Below are 16354 nucleotides of genomic sequence, written 5' to 3' on the forward strand. Positions count from 1 at the left end.
GCATGAGATCATTGCAACGGAAGATAACGATACCGTTTTTGTCGGGTTTCATTTAGGGTAATTGTGACAGATAGAGAGGTGCTTGAGATCTTCCTGAAATGTGTTTTCCAGCTTGGTGATTATAAATTTGTTCTAATTTACTGGATAACTGAGCTTCAACTGATTCTAATAAATTGTTTTTACTATCCATTATGAACTTGGTTCATATGTTTTGTACATTTTTGGGTATTTTCAATTCCTACATCATGTATTTACAAAAATGTTTCATATTTAAGAGTTCACGTATAAATTGGATCTGTGTCAATGCGTCCAAACATTACTTTGAATTGTCATGCCATTTCTTTAACATTTAACAATGTATGTATTGTTATATTATTTATGAGATGCTCATTTGTCTCAGGCGTGCACAAAGATAAGGTAAAGACTCATGCAACAATACATAACCTGTTGAACATGCACTACTTGTGTAACAAACAATACTTACATTGGCCAGAGCATTTTGAAAAAACAAAAATCGAAAAAATGTAGCAAAGAAAAGAGGCATTTCAACTGATCACCAGTTTGTGAGAACATGGCTGTGTTTGTTTTTTAATTCTGCTTGTAATCTCCCTTCTGGATTAGGTCTACTCACTAATTCTCTGTTATCCCGCCATTTGTTGTGTTTCAGATGTTTACTATTGATTTCATTTTGTCATGATTTTATTATTGAGTGATATACTTCATGTAGTTTCATGGTCAGTGACGGATTACATACACATACTTTAACAAACAATTCCGGTTATGTAAAATGCATGTTTGTGAATACGTTCAGCCAGCTCCTCCTTTGTAAACAGTAAGTCTATTATTACTGAGGACGAGCAAGAAGAGTGTGAAGAATTTGACAGCGGATGAAACTTGTTCCTCCTAGCTGCCACTGCCAAGTGTCGTCTTTCACTTTTACTCAACTTAGTCACCCACAAATAGCGTGCAAAAACATCCACCACTGGACAGTATTTATAGCATATTGAAGTCTTTAGTTGTCACTTTGACCTGCAGATTCTGCTGTTGTTGTCGTGTGCCAGCTCTATAGTTCTAATCTTTGCACTATTGCCACTCTCTTCCTTCCTCAATGGCAAACCCACCACATAAATATTCTGTTATTACTTTATGGTTACACTAAACTTCCTGGAATAAAGTTATGCTCTAATATATTGGTTTTAGAATTGGAATTGTTGCTTAACGTCTGAGCATGTTGCCTCAGCATAAGACAGTCTGACAACCAGAAAAACAACCTCACCTGCGTCTAGTTATTTTCCAGCTGATGAAAAAAAAAAAAACATTCTTCTGTAAGGCAGCAACAGGTACGGATCTCTTTGTTGCATATACAGATTTGTGATATTTGTATCATATTTTGCAAATGAATCTTCTAAAGAGGATCTAAAAAAATACACATTAGACTATGACTTGTTGTACTGTAGGATATGATTGATGAACTCACAAATTAAAGTTTATTCACATGTTTGTTTTTGGTCTTTTTTACAGCCATGGCATATGACAAGTCTTCAACACTTGGTAAATGCTTTTTAAAAATGTATAAATCCTGTACGTCGTGCATAAATCATGATGTTCTTTCATGTTTGAACCCCATGTCTGTCTTGGCCCTCGATAGGCAGACCAGTGGCCTTCACCGCCAAGCTGACTGTGAGTGACAGTTACCCAAAAGAATCTGGAGCCCTGAAGTTTGCCACCGTGGTGGTCAACGAGGGCGGAGGCTACAGTCCTGACACGGGCGTCTTCACCTGCCCCCTGGACGGCCTCTATCACTTCACGTTGCACATGACAGTATATGGACGCGGACAGTGCGCTATATATAAGAATGGAGAGAAAGTAGTGTCGCTGTATCACACCAATGAGCCCGATCAGCTCAGTTATAACAGTAGCCAAGTGGCCAGTATCAGCAGCGTGGTCAAACTGTCTCAGAGAGACGAGGTCTGGATCCATGCATGGGGTGTGGGTCGACATGACATCTTTGCAACGGAGGATAATGATACTATCTTCACTGGGTTTCAATTACGATAAAGCTGTCATCGTCGTATGTTATCCTCTTCGTCACACAGCAAGTCATGATATAAGAGCTCCTTATTTCAAATGTCAAATGATGCTGGTCTGAAATGAAATAAAAAATATCATGTGTGGATTAATAAACTGGTGAACGTGCTTCTCTTTTAGCCTCTTGTTGATTCTATACTTCACAAGGTGCATTATGTTATATATCATATAATTAGAATCTGCAATCACCAAACTGCACAGATTAACGCGGGGCAAGGATTAAAAGTTGTTCATCTTTTTCTGATTCTGTCACAGGTGGGTTTCAGTGCTAACAGAAGTAAAACAGACATGAATGCAGCTTTTTTTGTATACTATCTGACTCATCCAGTTCTGCAATTATCCCACAACACGCAGATTGACAAGAATTTGAAGCATCAGAATATTGTTTTTCTTGGTCATTGCTCAATGCTGGAATTTACTTTATCCAAAAAAAAAAACACACAGAATCACCAATCATTATATATTTCTATCCTTTTTATGGCATGTTCCTTCTGCTTTATGCGCTGCATGAATCGGCCTGTATTGCTATGCAATGCACTTTTTTTCAACGCGAAACTGCACCTGGAAGATAAGTTCTTCTTTTTTAATTTGAGCTGTCTTATACACTTACTCAGACTGCCTGCATTTCTCAATTTATGTTGCTTTGTATTTATAGAACTATTAAGCAAGGATGTATCCTTCATTTTGAAATGAACAAACATTTACACAAAGATTCCTTGTAATTTTCCAGCAGAGTGAAAAGGTTGTAACAGGAAACCAGACAAACAACTTCTGCTTCTCTGCTTGTCTATGTAACATTCGCAGCACTTCCGTGCAAGACAGCAACCGGTAAGAAGTTCTTTGCTCCTAAGTTAGATTGTATAAAGGGCTTGATACCAGAATTTGCAAAAATATATTTAGATTTGAAAGGATTTGCAAATAATTCACATAGAGTTTGCCTTGGAGTGTTAGCATGCATTTGTTTTGGTGAGAGAAATTGAGATGGGGAGAGAAACATTTTACTTGTTGCTGAAATAAGAAAATATGTTTTTTTATTGCTAAGTAATTTATATACTACATCAGTCACATGTCCTCACTTCAGCCAACCCTTATTCTGATGATCATATCTGGATTATCTATTGGTTTTGAAATACATTTAATCATTTTTTAAAGACATGAGCAAAATCCCAATTTAAACATTTTTTACGTTAGATGCTTATCATAATCTTGTGTATAACTACCATTCTATTTTATGTTGCAAGTCTACACATAAATCACTGATATTATGTTGGAACCATAAAAATAGTGCACTCATTTAAGTCTTGTTGTTTTTTATCAGACATTTCAGTCATGGCGTATATACCGGGTCGCGGAGACAGTGTTCCTCCATCAGGTCAAAAAACCTTTGCATATTATGCCATAACACCAATATGTGCCAACTTTTCATAGCATCATGCATCATGTTGATATCTTTGCCATAACTAGATTCACCTCTGTTATGGAATCAATTGATTGGTGGCTTTGTGAGAATTATTATCCCATTAACATGCAATTCTTTAAATTGGGGTACACCACCTCAAATGTTTTGTGTACAACTAGTTATCAATAGTCAAAATTAACTGTACTAGCTATTCGTTATATTAAACATAATGTCCAAGCCCACACTTAATCACGTTAATACTGTCCTGAACTGATTTTGTGTTGACTGTGAACAACATTTCCCCTCACAAAGATTGAGTTTGTTGGTTGCCTGTTGCTTGACGGACACAAACGAGGCATTACAACAATATTAATTCCTTGCTCTGATTATCATGATGTCTCCCATATAGGCCTTGTAGCTTTCACAGCCAAGCTGAATGTCGATGAAAGCCACCCCTGTTACTCTGGAGCCCTGAAGCTGACCACCGTGCTGGTCAACGAGGGAGGAGGCTACAGTCCCGACACAGGCGTCTTCTCCTGCCCCCTGGACGGCTTCTATTACTTCACTGTGCACATGACCGTGTATGGACGCGGACAGTGCGCTATCTTCAAAAATGGAGAGAAAGTAGTGTCTCTGTATCACACCTCTCTGCCCGATAAGTGTAGCCAAGTGGCCAGCGTGAGCAGTGTGATCAAACTGTCCAAAAAGGACGAGGTCTTTGTGAATAACTGGGGGCCTGGCAGAAACGATATCATTGCAACTGTAGATAATGACACCGTTTTTGCTGGTTTTCGTTTGGGTTGAAAGACGTTATTAAAAAACATCCGATACAAACTTCTCCCAAGACATTAAATGCATGAGAATCAGATTCAGAATGAATGTTTCCTTGTGGTTTTACATCAATAAATTCAGTTTCTTACGGAAATTAGCTTTGGGTTGTAATGTTCTACTTACTAGTCATATGTTTAATAGTCTATTGCATAGGTGTCAAACTCAAGGCCCGCCGCGTCATTTTATGTGGCCCGCGACAGCTTGAAAGGCATATGATCGTTTTGAAATTTCAGTCTATGCTGCTTTAGTGTACACTGGCCATAGACTACAACTCCCACAATGCATATTGATTTTGTAACCGGCGAATGAACAGCATCCTACCGTGCGAAAGCAAGCTTCCTAGCAGTGCATGATACAGGTGGGTTCCATACCTTTGGTACGGTATCTTTTTGTGAACAGGTTGACCTGTGGGCACACCTGTTCACATACATGTATGTGAACAGGTGTGCCGCATCTTAGTAGCTCAGAGTTATTTGTTGGACCTTCTCAACTGTGATAAAAAAAAAATAAAAAAGCTTTGAACAAAGTTAATGTAATAATTAAGTGCACTTGTGCATTTGTGTTACATCCAGGCCTGGGTAGTTTTGTGTTCACTGTCTGTTTTTGTTGTGTTGGCTGTCACTCACCTTCTCTCGTTTCAGACTCCTTCCCCCTAGCGTGCCAGCCTCATGTGTGATTGCAAGCCCCGCCCTCATTGTTTGCACCTGTGTCTCGTTCCCCTGTGTATTTAGACTGTGTCTACCCTGTCTTTTGATGTTATGAGTGTTTGGCTGAGGAAGCCTTCTTGAAGCTGTTTTGTGTTTTGGAGTAAAGACTTTGTTTTTTGTTTTTTTTGCAACAAACTACCTCGCAGTGTTGTCTGCTTTTGAGTCCTGCCTACCATGGTCCTGTTCCCCCTTAACAATTTGATCTTTGTATTTTTTTTTAATTTGATCTTTGAGAGAGTAGCGTGTATTTCTAAACACTAAATTAAATGGATTCATGTTGTAACAACAGAGAAATGTACTTATATTTTGATATTTATATAAATGCATGTAGACTATTTTTACACTGAAATAAACAATAATCAAATGCAAAGACCGTTATTTAACAATATGTTAGGGAGTAGTACTACTCAAATAGGATATAAGCGCGCCTCAAAGCGTCTTGTGTCGGACTTCCACAACACCTGGTGGCGCTGTCTCGGAAATCTTCATATAGTTGATATCTCGCGCATGCGCAGACGGTCTGTTTTCAAACGAGTGGAAGGAAGCGGCGTTGGAAGAAGTGAAGGATCCGAAAGAGCGTCGCATTTATTATTTGTCACGTTTAGCTTCAACTTACAGTTTTTACCCCAATGGATTTAGAAACTGGAGCATACGAACCAGGATTTGTTGGGATACGGTTTTGTCAAGAATGGTGAGTTTGCGTCCAAATGGAGGATATAAAAGTAACGCGAGCTAAATAGCTAGACGCACGTTGACACAACGTTGTTTTAATGAGAAAATACATTTACGGGATACCACTAAATTGAAGTCTGTTTTCCAGTAACAACATGTTGTACCCGAAAGAAGACAAGGAGAACCGTATCCTGCTCTATGCGGTAAGAGTCTGGTTCAAAGCTCAGGTCCCATAGAGGCACGAGCTGGGTAACAGCAGGAGCTTATTCGTGGTTGACCATGTTAAAAAAAACATTAAAAGCTACAAACTTTGTCTACTGCAGCAGTTTGTGTCTGAGTGCAATGCATGAAAACACGGATCAATAATTGTAATCTTGATATTATGCATGCATGTATGCAGATACAGACTAGAAACCTCAGTCCTGTGATCGGGTTCTTGTTACTTTTACAGAGCTGGATGCAGGAAAGCATTACTATATAATAATAATGATAATGATGCGTTGTCTTTTTTATTGAACTCAACACACAGTGCAGGAACTGTGACTACCAACAAGAAGCGGACAACAGCTGCATCTATGTCAACAAGATCACCCACGAGGTTGAGTAAGTAAAAGGAAACACAGGGGCTACATGAATTACACATGAATTACTTAGAAATTGATTTGTAGGTGCATGTTGCACCCTGTGACATCACCTCTGGGTGTTGTTACAGATTTAATAAAGCACAGTCTGTGAGAAATAGGCTTAAAATATTGAGTTGTTGTTGTTGTTCATCCACTACATCTTTTTACCCCTTAACCTACGCAAAAATAGTCTTACACATCAAGTTAAATCTTCCTAAAGTCAGTTCAGGAGAGTCCCTCGATTTTAATTGTGCACTCTCAGACTTTTACAATGGTTTAAATACATTTTAAGTGACGCTAGGCTAAGGCTAAACATTTGTAATAGGGCAACATGTGTAATGCCCAACATACTAAAACATTATATTGCATACTATTTTTGCATGTAAATTAAGGGCTAATTGTTGGGAAGTCATGTATCTTGCTCTCTTTTCTCCTTCCCCAGTGAGTTGACACAAATCATTGCTGATGTATCTCAGGATCCAACACTTCCAAGGACAGAGGACCACCCCTGTCCCAAGTAAGTTTTCCCATAGTTAACATGGAGCCCCCTAACTGTTCATATCTTCTTCTTGTTTGAAGTGAATATATTGTGTTGTTAATGCAGTGTAACATTCAGTTTCCTGCACAGAAAGCCAGCTTGGTTTTCGCGGTTCTTCTTTTTTTGCATTTTTCTTTTTCCACCAGAGGGCGAAAACTTGTCTCCTACGTTGGAAAATTCAATGCAACAAGCTTTTATAAACTTCATCATGCCTAATGTACAAACAAACTATCACACTACAGAAACAGAGTAACACATTCAAGTCCTCATTCTCGCTCTATTCTGAATATTTACTGCAAATTTTGTACTTTTTCACCGGCCATGTTCTGAGAATAATTCTGTAAATGTGCCATGCTGGATGATCGACTCTCTTAAGCAGCAACATTTTCACGTCAGCACTTTCCCATCTTGAACTGGGCCGGTAACCGTCCCTTTGGACTTGACTCATGATTGTGTAATGAGGCATTGTGACATTAAGCATAATATATCTCTAACCATGTTCTCTAACTATGTCCACACCCCAGATGCGGTCACAAGGAAGCAGTGTTCTTCCAGTCGCACAGTATGAAGGCTGAGGTAAAGGACGTTGTCTTTTCAACACACAATGAATGACCTGTAGTTTTAATGTGGTTTGTTTTGGAAAAAGTTTACTAGCTTTTTGTGGTCGGTGTGGAAACACCTTTTCCTGTTGTCAATACATCTTTTCTTGTTTTTTATAAACTGAATAGGAGATCTGATATTTGAATATGTTTCTCCTGACAGGACGCTATGAGACTGTACTACGTCTGCACGGCCCCTCACTGTGGACACAGATGGACAGAGTAAAGCCAGTGATGATGACGAGGTCTAACATCTTCCTCGACAGTATCGCCGTTCATACAAAGCTGCAGCTCAGATGGAGTTCTTTCTTGACTACTACTGTGCATTTTTTTGTCAAACAGCAGAGCTGCTGATTTTTGTAGACCCTGAAATGATCTCTGTTTGATTGCTTGCAGTTGGTCAGACACCATCTTGTGAATATAATGTATTAATCTTTCTTTTTTTATAGCAGTTGTCATTTTCAAATGTGTTTTGTTAGATTAAAAGAACCAGTTGTTTTAAATGTCTCTGAGTATTTAATGAATATTATTACATTAGCAGACACACACATGATTTTGGCAGCATCGGCACTTCATGGGATTATACCACTCCTCGTTTCCTCCCAGTGTAAACACATACACACGTCCGAACTGGTACTACTGGTTTTCTCCCTACAACTTCACATGACGCAGCCATGCCTTGTTTGTGGTGAAGGAAAGGCCACAGGTTTCCTGTCTAAATGTGGTATATTGTATAGAATAATTCACTTCCTTATTTTTCAACTGCGTATATTCCACAATGCCTGTTTGGGAACTAGATTATTTCTCAATTGGCACATAACTTGTTTGATGATACATCCACATGGAAGATTGAGGAAGGTGTACTTCCCGTGACCACACCTCCTGAGACAGGCACCTTCATAAGGCAGCAGCACAGCCCGCCGCATTCAAAGGCATTTGTGTACGGAGATATGGCCCAAACAGGTAAGACAGAACCACATATTTTACATTTGAAAGTCTGGTTTCAATTATCACTGCTATTTACATTTTATGGCATCAACAAAGTCATGATTGTGATTATACTTTTGATTATTTTTATTTCTTTTCAGCGAGCATTGTTTTAAGGCAGCAGTGGGGAGCCGCTGCCCCTAAAAGTAAGGAGACCTTGAAGTGCTCTGTCAAGAAAGTGGTCATACACCACACCGCCCTCCAAAGATGCAAAGACGAGAACGAGTGCCATAGCCGCCTTCTCAGCATCCAGAGGACCCATATGAGAGAGAAGGACTTCGATGACATCGGATATAAGTGACTAGTTTGTCATTTTTCGAGGGATGTTAATATTGTCGATGTAGGATGTAGGTGCACTGGAGGGGATTTAGTTATGTATCCTTTCAAGTAAGTTCCTGCAACTTTTCAACGTTGTACTATCCTTTCTGTGTGTTTCAGTTTTCTTGTCGGAGCAGACGGTACAGTGTATGAGGGCCGCGGCTGGGGTGTGGTAGGTGCTCATGCCAAAGGCCACAATCATGACTCAGTGGGGATTGCCTTCATGGGAAATTTCACTGGTAAGTGCACTTATTAGCTTTTTTGGAGGGAGGGGCGGGTTATTTGCGACAATAAGAGCACATCACATGTCGACGTAATATCATAAGGACCTTCAGAATGGTGTTATGTAGTCCGATATGATAATGCATCATCTTTTAATTTCAGTTGACACCCCGAGCGCAGAGGCCATGTCGTCTGTCAAACGGCTGCTGCAGTCTGGAGTTTGTGACGACTATCTAGACGCAAAGTTCACGGTGTTTGGGCACCGTGATCTGGGACAAACTGAATGTCCAGGAGGTAAACTGTATGCTGCTCTGCCACAGCTGAAGGGTTGCCCGTAACGCTCACTGCAAATCTGGGTGGTTCCCTCGCTTTGATGACAAACGGTTCAATTTTTTTTAAAAATAACAGATTTGGAATGAACAGAAGTTAATATCTTGAAAACTAATCTTTTACATTTTAAATCAGAGCTGTTCTCTGATCTGAGGGAAGGTTTGTGTCCTGCAGGTTTCACAGCCTGTGAGACTTTCTCCTCCAGTAGAGGGAGCCATCATACGGGGTGAGGCCTTTAGGGCCAAATGCATTAAAGCCAATGCACTTCAATGTTGAACAATTCTCATAGTAGCTCTTTTTTTTTTTTAAATAAAAGTTCTTTCAATTTATTACCATTCTACATTTGAGTTAATTAAGTGCAATATTAATGTTTGGCAATGCATTTTACTTTCTAATACTATATACATCATAACGTTATCATTCACATGGATTTAACCCTGTACTGATATTGTATTAATAAATACCACATTATCAGCAACATTCTGACTATTTGATTCATTTCATTTTACTCGTGTGATGATTTCTCTTTTAGCTCATCCTCCCCCACAGAGGGCCCCATTAGCCACAGAGTACTTGCTGCTTGGGTTTCACTATTTGGGTCATGGGAGTCCTCTAAACAGAATTAGTTCAGATAATAATAAAATACACAACACTTAACTGTGGGCCTGCAAATTTGTCTTTGGAAGCATCGTATTTTCTTGCAAATGTCCTCAGGGTGCCACTGCAAAATCACTGTAAACAACCAAAGACATGAAATCAAATATTAAACGGAGAAGAAGAACCGAGGGGATTACAAGTGTTGAGACAACAATGTGCACTTTCTGCCGTGCCTGAAACATTCCCAACAAGTGCTCACTTGTGCAAAGCAGGGATTAGGGAGGGAGGTCCCTATCAAATAGACTCAGAGAAGGTACAATAGAAACAGATTAAATGTGGAGCTCCAGTCGGGATGTCTGATGTCTGGCACCGTAAAAGACTCATCGTAACAGTTGCCTGATTAGAATAATCATTATCTTAATAGAAGTGGTATTTGAAGTGTAAGCATGATACTGGTGGCCATATATATATATATATATATATATATATATATATATATATATATATATATATATATATATATATATATATATATGTTGGTCAGGATGCGTTATGGGTGATGTTTTTAGATACGTCCTTGTTTACTTAATGTTGATTAGCTCTTTTCTTTTTTGTTTTTGTTTTATATGTAAATAAATGGCCAGATTGCTTCTGTGAGCACTCGGAAAGTAATCTACATTTTTCAATAAAAGGGATCTTTAAAAAAAAAATATGTTAATCAAAATGGCCTTTTTTAATTCACCAGAAATTCTCAGAATCTTCTCTTTTTATTGCCTCTGCCTCTTTCAGAGCATGTGCTGTCCTTTACTAGCATTTTTTTAAAGAACCAAATGAGTGAAAAGCTTGTCTCATCAATTTGAGTATAATGACTTATAAGCAGCAGGACACTTGACAAAGTTATCAATGGAAATGCACCGAAGGATTTACATGTAAGGTATGGAGGAGCTCCTCCCAGTCTAAAGCAACACTTTATTTCTTGTCTCCACTGTCTCACTGTTGATTGAAAGTGAAACATTTTGCTTCTGCATTAGGGAGCAAATCCAGTGTGTTCAAACGCTTCAGGTGAAAATAAATGTGTGAGACCCATGATAGGCCATGGCACACATACAGACGGCACTGTACAACACAGAGCTCCTCCAGGCCATGTTGCACTCCCTGCCTGGATCCTTTATGAGATCAATCATGCAGGTATAGGCTGGAGTGTTGTCCTCTTGACACCTGAGTGTAACGTGTACTTTAGTGCACTGAGCCATGAGCTTTTTATTTATTTATTGTTGTATCAACTGCCCCTTCAGGAAGACAATGCTTGCTATCCTAACATGCTTAATGGGAGGATGTATCATTGGCTTAATACATGTCTCTCTCTCTCTCTCTCTCTCTCTCTCTCTCTCTCTCTCTCTCTCTCTCTCTCTCTCTCTCTCTGTCTCTCTCTCGCTCTCTTCTTTCTTTCAATCGTTTTAATCATGAGTCCACGTGGCCTGCATTCTTTTTGAAAACCACTATTAAAACATATTAGAAAAGTTTATTGGGGGTGTAACCCAAGTGATTTCAAAATAAAAGCTGCTCGCGGATGCTTTTTCTTATGTGTTTCCCAACATTGAGACACGTTCTAATTTCGCAATAACAAGCAAAGTGGAATCACCGTGCCCAATATTCGCAACCAAAAAAATACCCAACATGCTTCTGTTCGGTTGGTTTCGGTTTATTATCGACATGATTGTTGGGGCTTATACTTCTTACTTAATTATACTTCTCGGCATTTTGGCCGAGTGTGGTGTCAGCGAAGGTGCGCATGCAGAGAAGAAGAGACAAGACGAGGGAGCGACGAGGTCCGCCCAGAGGGCAGGGCGCGTGTGGGAGGGTTGAGTTTCATGAGTCACGGATGTGATATAATTAAACCCAAGAGTTCACCGATCAGTCACACAGATTGACAGCTTTTCATTCCGGGTTCAAACGTCTTTTGGCACGTCCCCCCTCCCGTCAAAGTGATAATGCTCTACTTTCTAAAAGGTAACTCTGAGCTGCGGTGATCATGCGCATTAGTTGTCCCGCTGTCCGGCGCAAGTGCGTCTTTGGCTCTTCACCACTTTGAACCAGCGCATCTTCGCTCTGTGGGTTCAGTGACGCACTCTGCTCCGCTCAGCAGGACGCCTCTGAGGATTTTACTTGTGACTTGCACCTTCTAGGACAGGATGGAGGACTTGAAAACTTCGGAGCGTTTTATCCACAAGTCCTCATTCAGCATCAGCAGCCTGTTGTTGAGACGAGATGGAGCGATGGGGGACGCGGAGTCTCCTTCTCCGTCGCAGAAACTGCGCTCGGCACATCCAGAGAACCCCAGTGAAGAGTCAAACTCTAGCAAAGGAAAGAAGTGCGAAACCCTCAAACTGCGCCCCAAAGCAGAAATCAAATCAAATCCTTCAAACGGAAAACGAGAAGGAAATAATGGCGACTCAAAGAAAAGCAGCGGAGCAGAAGAAAGCGTAAAACCCGAGAAACCTCCTTTTAGTTATAACGCGCTCATCATGATGGCGATCCGCCAGAGCGCGGAACGAAGGCTCACCCTCAACGGCATCTATGAGTTCATCATGCACAACTTCCCATACTACCGGCAGAACAGACAAGGGTGGCAAAATTCCATCAGGCACAACTTGAGTCTGAATAAGTGTTTCGTGAAAGTGCCGCGCCACTATGACGACCCGGGCAAAGGCAACTACTGGATGCTGGACCCCTGCAGTGAGGACGTCTTCATCGGCGGCACATCGGGGAAACTCCGGCGCAGGGTCGCAGCTGGCTCCAGAGCCAAGCTTGCACTAAAAAGAGGAGGAGGTCGTCTGATGTCCTCCGGCACTGCAACCAGCGTGACCTTGGCCGCAGCGGGGTCATTTTACTGGCCGGTGCCGCCGTTTCTGCCTCTCCAAGCGCCAGTGCGCACTCACCTTGGCGCAGGGACTTATCTGAGCGCGCACCCTCGCTTCCCAAACCACGCCACGTCGATGGTTTCACAGCGGTCCCGATTGAGTGCAACAAGTGCCGCAGACGCCGACCGGTTCGTCCAGACGCACCAGGAGATGTCTTACATCGGGCTCAGTTGCGCGCAATCCCGACGCCATCAGATTGGCACCGCCTGCGCCGCTTTCTCCACCTCCATCCCTGCATGCACCCTGCCGCTGTCGGATCCGTACTCTTTTAACATGATATCCGGGCAGGCCAGCTACTTTTACTCTCACCAGATACCTTGTGCCGCGACTTTTAGTCCGTGCCAAGAGGAGTGCGCCTCTTCCAAGACGTCTGCGGGACAAATCCTATCCAAGAACGGCTATTCAGACCACGGGGGGTTCTGTAATGACTTTCCAAATTACTGCACTCAAGCCAGTTCAAGCCCCCCTTCGTCTTGGAATCTAGAAAAATAGAGTAACAGTTATAAGGTCCATGTTTTAAAGATGTGTGTGTTTAGATTCACGACGTTGGCCATTAAGAGGCAAAAGTCTATCTGTAGATTGTAAGTTTTTGAGTTTATGAAAAGCCTGGTTCATGAAATATATCCCGGAATATTTCTCCATGAATGTCGTTGTATTACAGGGACAGGTATCTTGATTGAAATGTGTGTGTACTGTATTGATTCACTTCATCACCACAATGTGTGTTGTGCCGTTTGTGTCAAATTAACACTAATTAGCTCACGAGTCAGAGTCTCACGTTCTAACAAAAGCTTCTTTGCACACAAGCCATTTCCAAAATTGTGTAAAAAAAATAAATATGCATTTGCGCATTGGTTTGATATTTTAAAATCGGCCAGTGATATTAAACTTTTTTTGTTGTTGTATGTAATACATTGTCACTTGGTCTGCAACTGTTAACTGCAACTATATCACTGTTTAAAAAACCATGCTGTCCACTTTATCGTTCACTATTTCCACATATATGCTCTTGACAGTAAAGAAATGGAGTGAAGTTGGCGCGCATGTCACAATTTTAGGCCTAATGTCATCATCTGAATTTACCAACAAAATAGCATAAAATGTCATTTTAGAAATAAATTCAATTAAAAACAAAATGATCATAATGTCTTTTTTTTATTATAGCAGCATGTTGACCGAGACTATTAATGAAGTACTGATTTAGTTCCAGCAAACTTATTAAAAATCAAATACCAATATATGTATTCCACTGAGATGAACTCGTTCTGAAATATAATAAAAGTATACATTAAGTGAAAAAATACACTTTTAAATTCAAGGCATTTATTGTCTTCAACTTTGAATTTAAAAAAGGCATTACTATTTTAATTAGCCTATGTAATTAAACGATAAATAATGCATTTCTAATTGTGTTTTCTTTTCACCTCATTAAAAGCTATTCTGTTGTTGATTGTACTTATTTGTGCTGTTATTAAATGGTTCACTCTGGAGATTGGAGCCCACACAGCAAGGACGATGGACTGATTCAATTATTTGAAATAATTTGTGAAGTTGCGGGAAGGAGGCCTCTTTATGGACATGCTCTGGTCTGCTATTTTTCATTTTTATATCAACAGTTCAAATGTGCACCTGAAGCATATTCCTTGATGAGACATCAGGTCCGCAGACGGTGGTGTAACTTCAACAGGTAGACATGACATTTCCAGTCCCGCTGATCTTAATGATCCATCTTGTGTTTCACCCGACACTGACGTCACTGCCTGTTCAACTTTACCTCACCTCTTTCGTCTCCCTCTTATGTAGATTCATAAGGAAATATAAAGACCACAGCTGCTTTCTGGACGGCTGCCGGCGTGGGACAAAAGAGTCTCTGTGTCAAGAGACCCCAGCCCGTCACCTTCCCAAGAGTGTGTTAAAACAGACCGGGCTGGATCCGGTAACTTCCCTGTTGGCAAAACTCGCACTCCACATAGATGCGAAGATAGTAATGTTTGTATTAATTGCACGAGTAATTGTGCTAGCAGAAAGCAGAGGACGGAGCTTTGAATCAACAGGTTTATAATGCTAAGATGAGTTGTATACCCTGGGGAAGGAGGAAGAAGATATGTTTGCTGTTCCTTTTTTTGACAGCTCCACTGATAACAGAGATAAATCACCCTGCTAATACAGTTTAGTAATGTATGCGCTCACTCGCTGGATTGGGGCAGTTTGGTGCTGGTATCTGATCATGAAGGTTTGTAACTGTTTTTCACCATGGTCTCTGTCTTAATTTTGTTCACTGAGCCCATTTTCTTGAAATCTTGCCACCGATATAAAGTGAATTTACCGTTATAATAAATATGGGACTGAAATGAGTTAAAGGGGGTGTAGTGTATTTTTTAACTCATAGTATGTTAAATTAAATCAGTATCTTGTAATATTAAATGTAATAATGATAACAAGTCACATAACAATAAAATTAGTCACATATTCCTCAAAAAATATTTTCTGTGAGTCAGGGGACACTTGTCCTTTCTCTACATCAGGGATTTGTTTTCTCTTAAGATTATAGGTCCAATATGTTTTGCAAATCAGAATATACAACGATCTTCATAGATAATTCTGTTAGCTCCTTGCAGCTCCAAACTGCACTATTTTGCATCATAAACAAAAGAACAGTGAAATGTGTCAAAGTGCACCTGAAATAATAAATTCAAAATCAAACAGAGACAATGGATCTCTCCCGTAACCCAACCCAAATACCATAGTCCCTAAGCAATGTATTTGGCCATGATCATATAAATAAAGTGTTTGAATCTCATTTATGTTATTTCTCAGCGACAAGTGTTCTCCTCTTCCCCATGTGTTTTATTTGTTGCTGAATGGTTAAGCTCTGCTCTCTTAATTGGGCAAGTCCCATCACAGGCCATCGCCTCACTTTGCTCATTTCACAGGTCCGTTGCGCCACAGTTTGAGATTGTAAGTCTTTTGGCTAAGCAAAGTGTACTTTATAAAGATGTTGTACAGCTCTGGAAAGCTATACACTCACCTTTCTCAACAGCACACAGGCTGCCATTATCTGCAGCAAGCGACTTCCACAGGTATTGCCAATGAAATAAGGTAGGTGGGTTATACACCCCCAGGCGTCTGCCTGTCTCTTGCCAGAAAGCCAATCTCTCAATGTATCATTGCTGCTATGTAGATAATGTAGCCTATGTCCCTCTCTCTCTCTCTCTCTCTCTCTCTCTCTCTCTCTCTCTCTCTCTCTCTCTCTCTCTCTCTCTCTCTCTCTCTCTCTCTCTCTCACACACACACACACACACACACACACACACACACACACACACACACACACGCATGCACGCACACACACTTTACCCTGGTTCTTGTTGTGTTAAAGAGCAAAACAAAGACTTATCTGTTTGGTTCTGCGGTATCACTTTGGCTGCTCCCCCTGCCATCTCTTTCCCTGTGACAATTTAACAGTAAGGGCCTTTGTGGTTTATGTTGCATGATATGAATACCACATCCAAAAACAGCACA

The 16354-nt window shown here is 40.5% G+C and overlaps 4 protein-coding genes across 4 annotated transcripts; all 4 read left to right on the plus strand.

Annotated features, from left to right (window-relative positions):
* The first annotated feature begins 3411 nt into the window (after positions 1-3411).
* LOC137790100 (complement C1q tumor necrosis factor-related protein 5-like) lies at positions 3412-4293 on the plus strand. The gene is made up of 2 exons (XM_068584053.1): positions 3412-3460; positions 3897-4293. Exons 1-2 carry the CDS (start codon positions 3418-3420, stop codon positions 4289-4291), a joined length of 438 nt encoding a protein of 145 aa, XP_068440154.1. The 5' UTR covers positions 3412-3417; the 3' UTR covers positions 4292-4293.
* A 1273-nt stretch (positions 4294-5566) lies between these two features.
* Positions 5567-7960, plus strand: polr2i (RNA polymerase II subunit I). Its single transcript, XM_068585120.1, has 6 exons — positions 5567-5716; positions 5846-5900; positions 6227-6300; positions 6763-6837; positions 7383-7434; positions 7621-7960. The coding sequence occupies exons 1-6, from the start codon at positions 5655-5657 to the stop codon at positions 7681-7683; spliced, it is 381 nt and encodes a 126-aa protein (XP_068441221.1). The 5' UTR covers positions 5567-5654; the 3' UTR covers positions 7684-7960.
* A 446-nt stretch (positions 7961-8406) lies between these two features.
* pglyrp5 (peptidoglycan recognition protein 5) lies at positions 8407-9636 on the plus strand. The gene is made up of 4 exons (XM_068585119.1): positions 8407-8420; positions 8546-8741; positions 8883-9001; positions 9147-9636. The coding sequence occupies exons 1-4, from the start codon at positions 8408-8410 to the stop codon at positions 9320-9322; spliced, it is 504 nt and encodes a 167-aa protein (XP_068441220.1). The 5' UTR covers position 8407; the 3' UTR covers positions 9323-9636.
* Positions 9637-12103: 2467 nt separating this feature from the next.
* On the plus strand, positions 12104-13324 carry foxg1c (forkhead box G1c). The gene has a single exon (XM_068585758.1). The coding sequence runs from the start codon at positions 12104-12106 to the stop codon at positions 13322-13324; it is 1221 nt and encodes a 406-aa protein (XP_068441859.1).
* The last annotated feature ends 3030 nt before the right edge of the window (positions 13325-16354 follow it).

Source organism: Clinocottus analis, unplaced genomic scaffold, assembly GCF_023055335.1.
Source record: "Clinocottus analis isolate CAN_PGR_092001 unplaced genomic scaffold, fCliAna1.0.p SCAF_2, whole genome shotgun sequence".
NCBI classification, from domain to species: Eukaryota; Metazoa; Chordata; class Actinopteri; order Perciformes; family Cottidae; genus Clinocottus; species Clinocottus analis.

Excerpts from the sequence above, each read along its gene's own strand:
- LOC137790100 (XM_068584053.1), top strand. The coding sequence starts at position 3,418 with ATGGCGTATATACCGGGTCGCGGAGACAGTGTTCCTCCATCAG. Across the intron at positions 3,461-3,896 it reads AGACAGTGTTCCTCCATCAG|GCCTTGTAGCTTTCACAGCC; the intron begins GTCAAAAAACCT and ends TCTCCCATATAG.
- polr2i (XM_068585120.1), top strand. The coding sequence starts at position 5,655 with ATGGATTTAGAAACTGGAGCATACGAACCAGGATTTGTTGGGATACGG. Across the intron at positions 5,901-6,226 it reads ACCGTATCCTGCTCTATGCG|TGCAGGAACTGTGACTACCA; the intron begins GTAAGAGTCTGG and ends CTCAACACACAG. Across the intron at positions 7,435-7,620 it reads CGCACAGTATGAAGGCTGAG|GACGCTATGAGACTGTACTA; the intron begins GTAAAGGACGTT and ends TTCTCCTGACAG.
- pglyrp5 (XM_068585119.1), top strand. Across the intron at positions 8,742-8,882 it reads TTCGATGACATCGGATATAA|TTTTCTTGTCGGAGCAGACG; the intron begins GTGACTAGTTTG and ends TGTGTGTTTCAG. Across the intron at positions 9,002-9,146 it reads CTTCATGGGAAATTTCACTG|TTGACACCCCGAGCGCAGAG; the intron begins GTAAGTGCACTT and ends TTTTAATTTCAG.
- foxg1c (XM_068585758.1), top strand. The coding sequence starts at position 12,104 with ATGGAGGACTTGAAAACTTCGGAGCGTTTTATCCACAAGTCCTCATTC.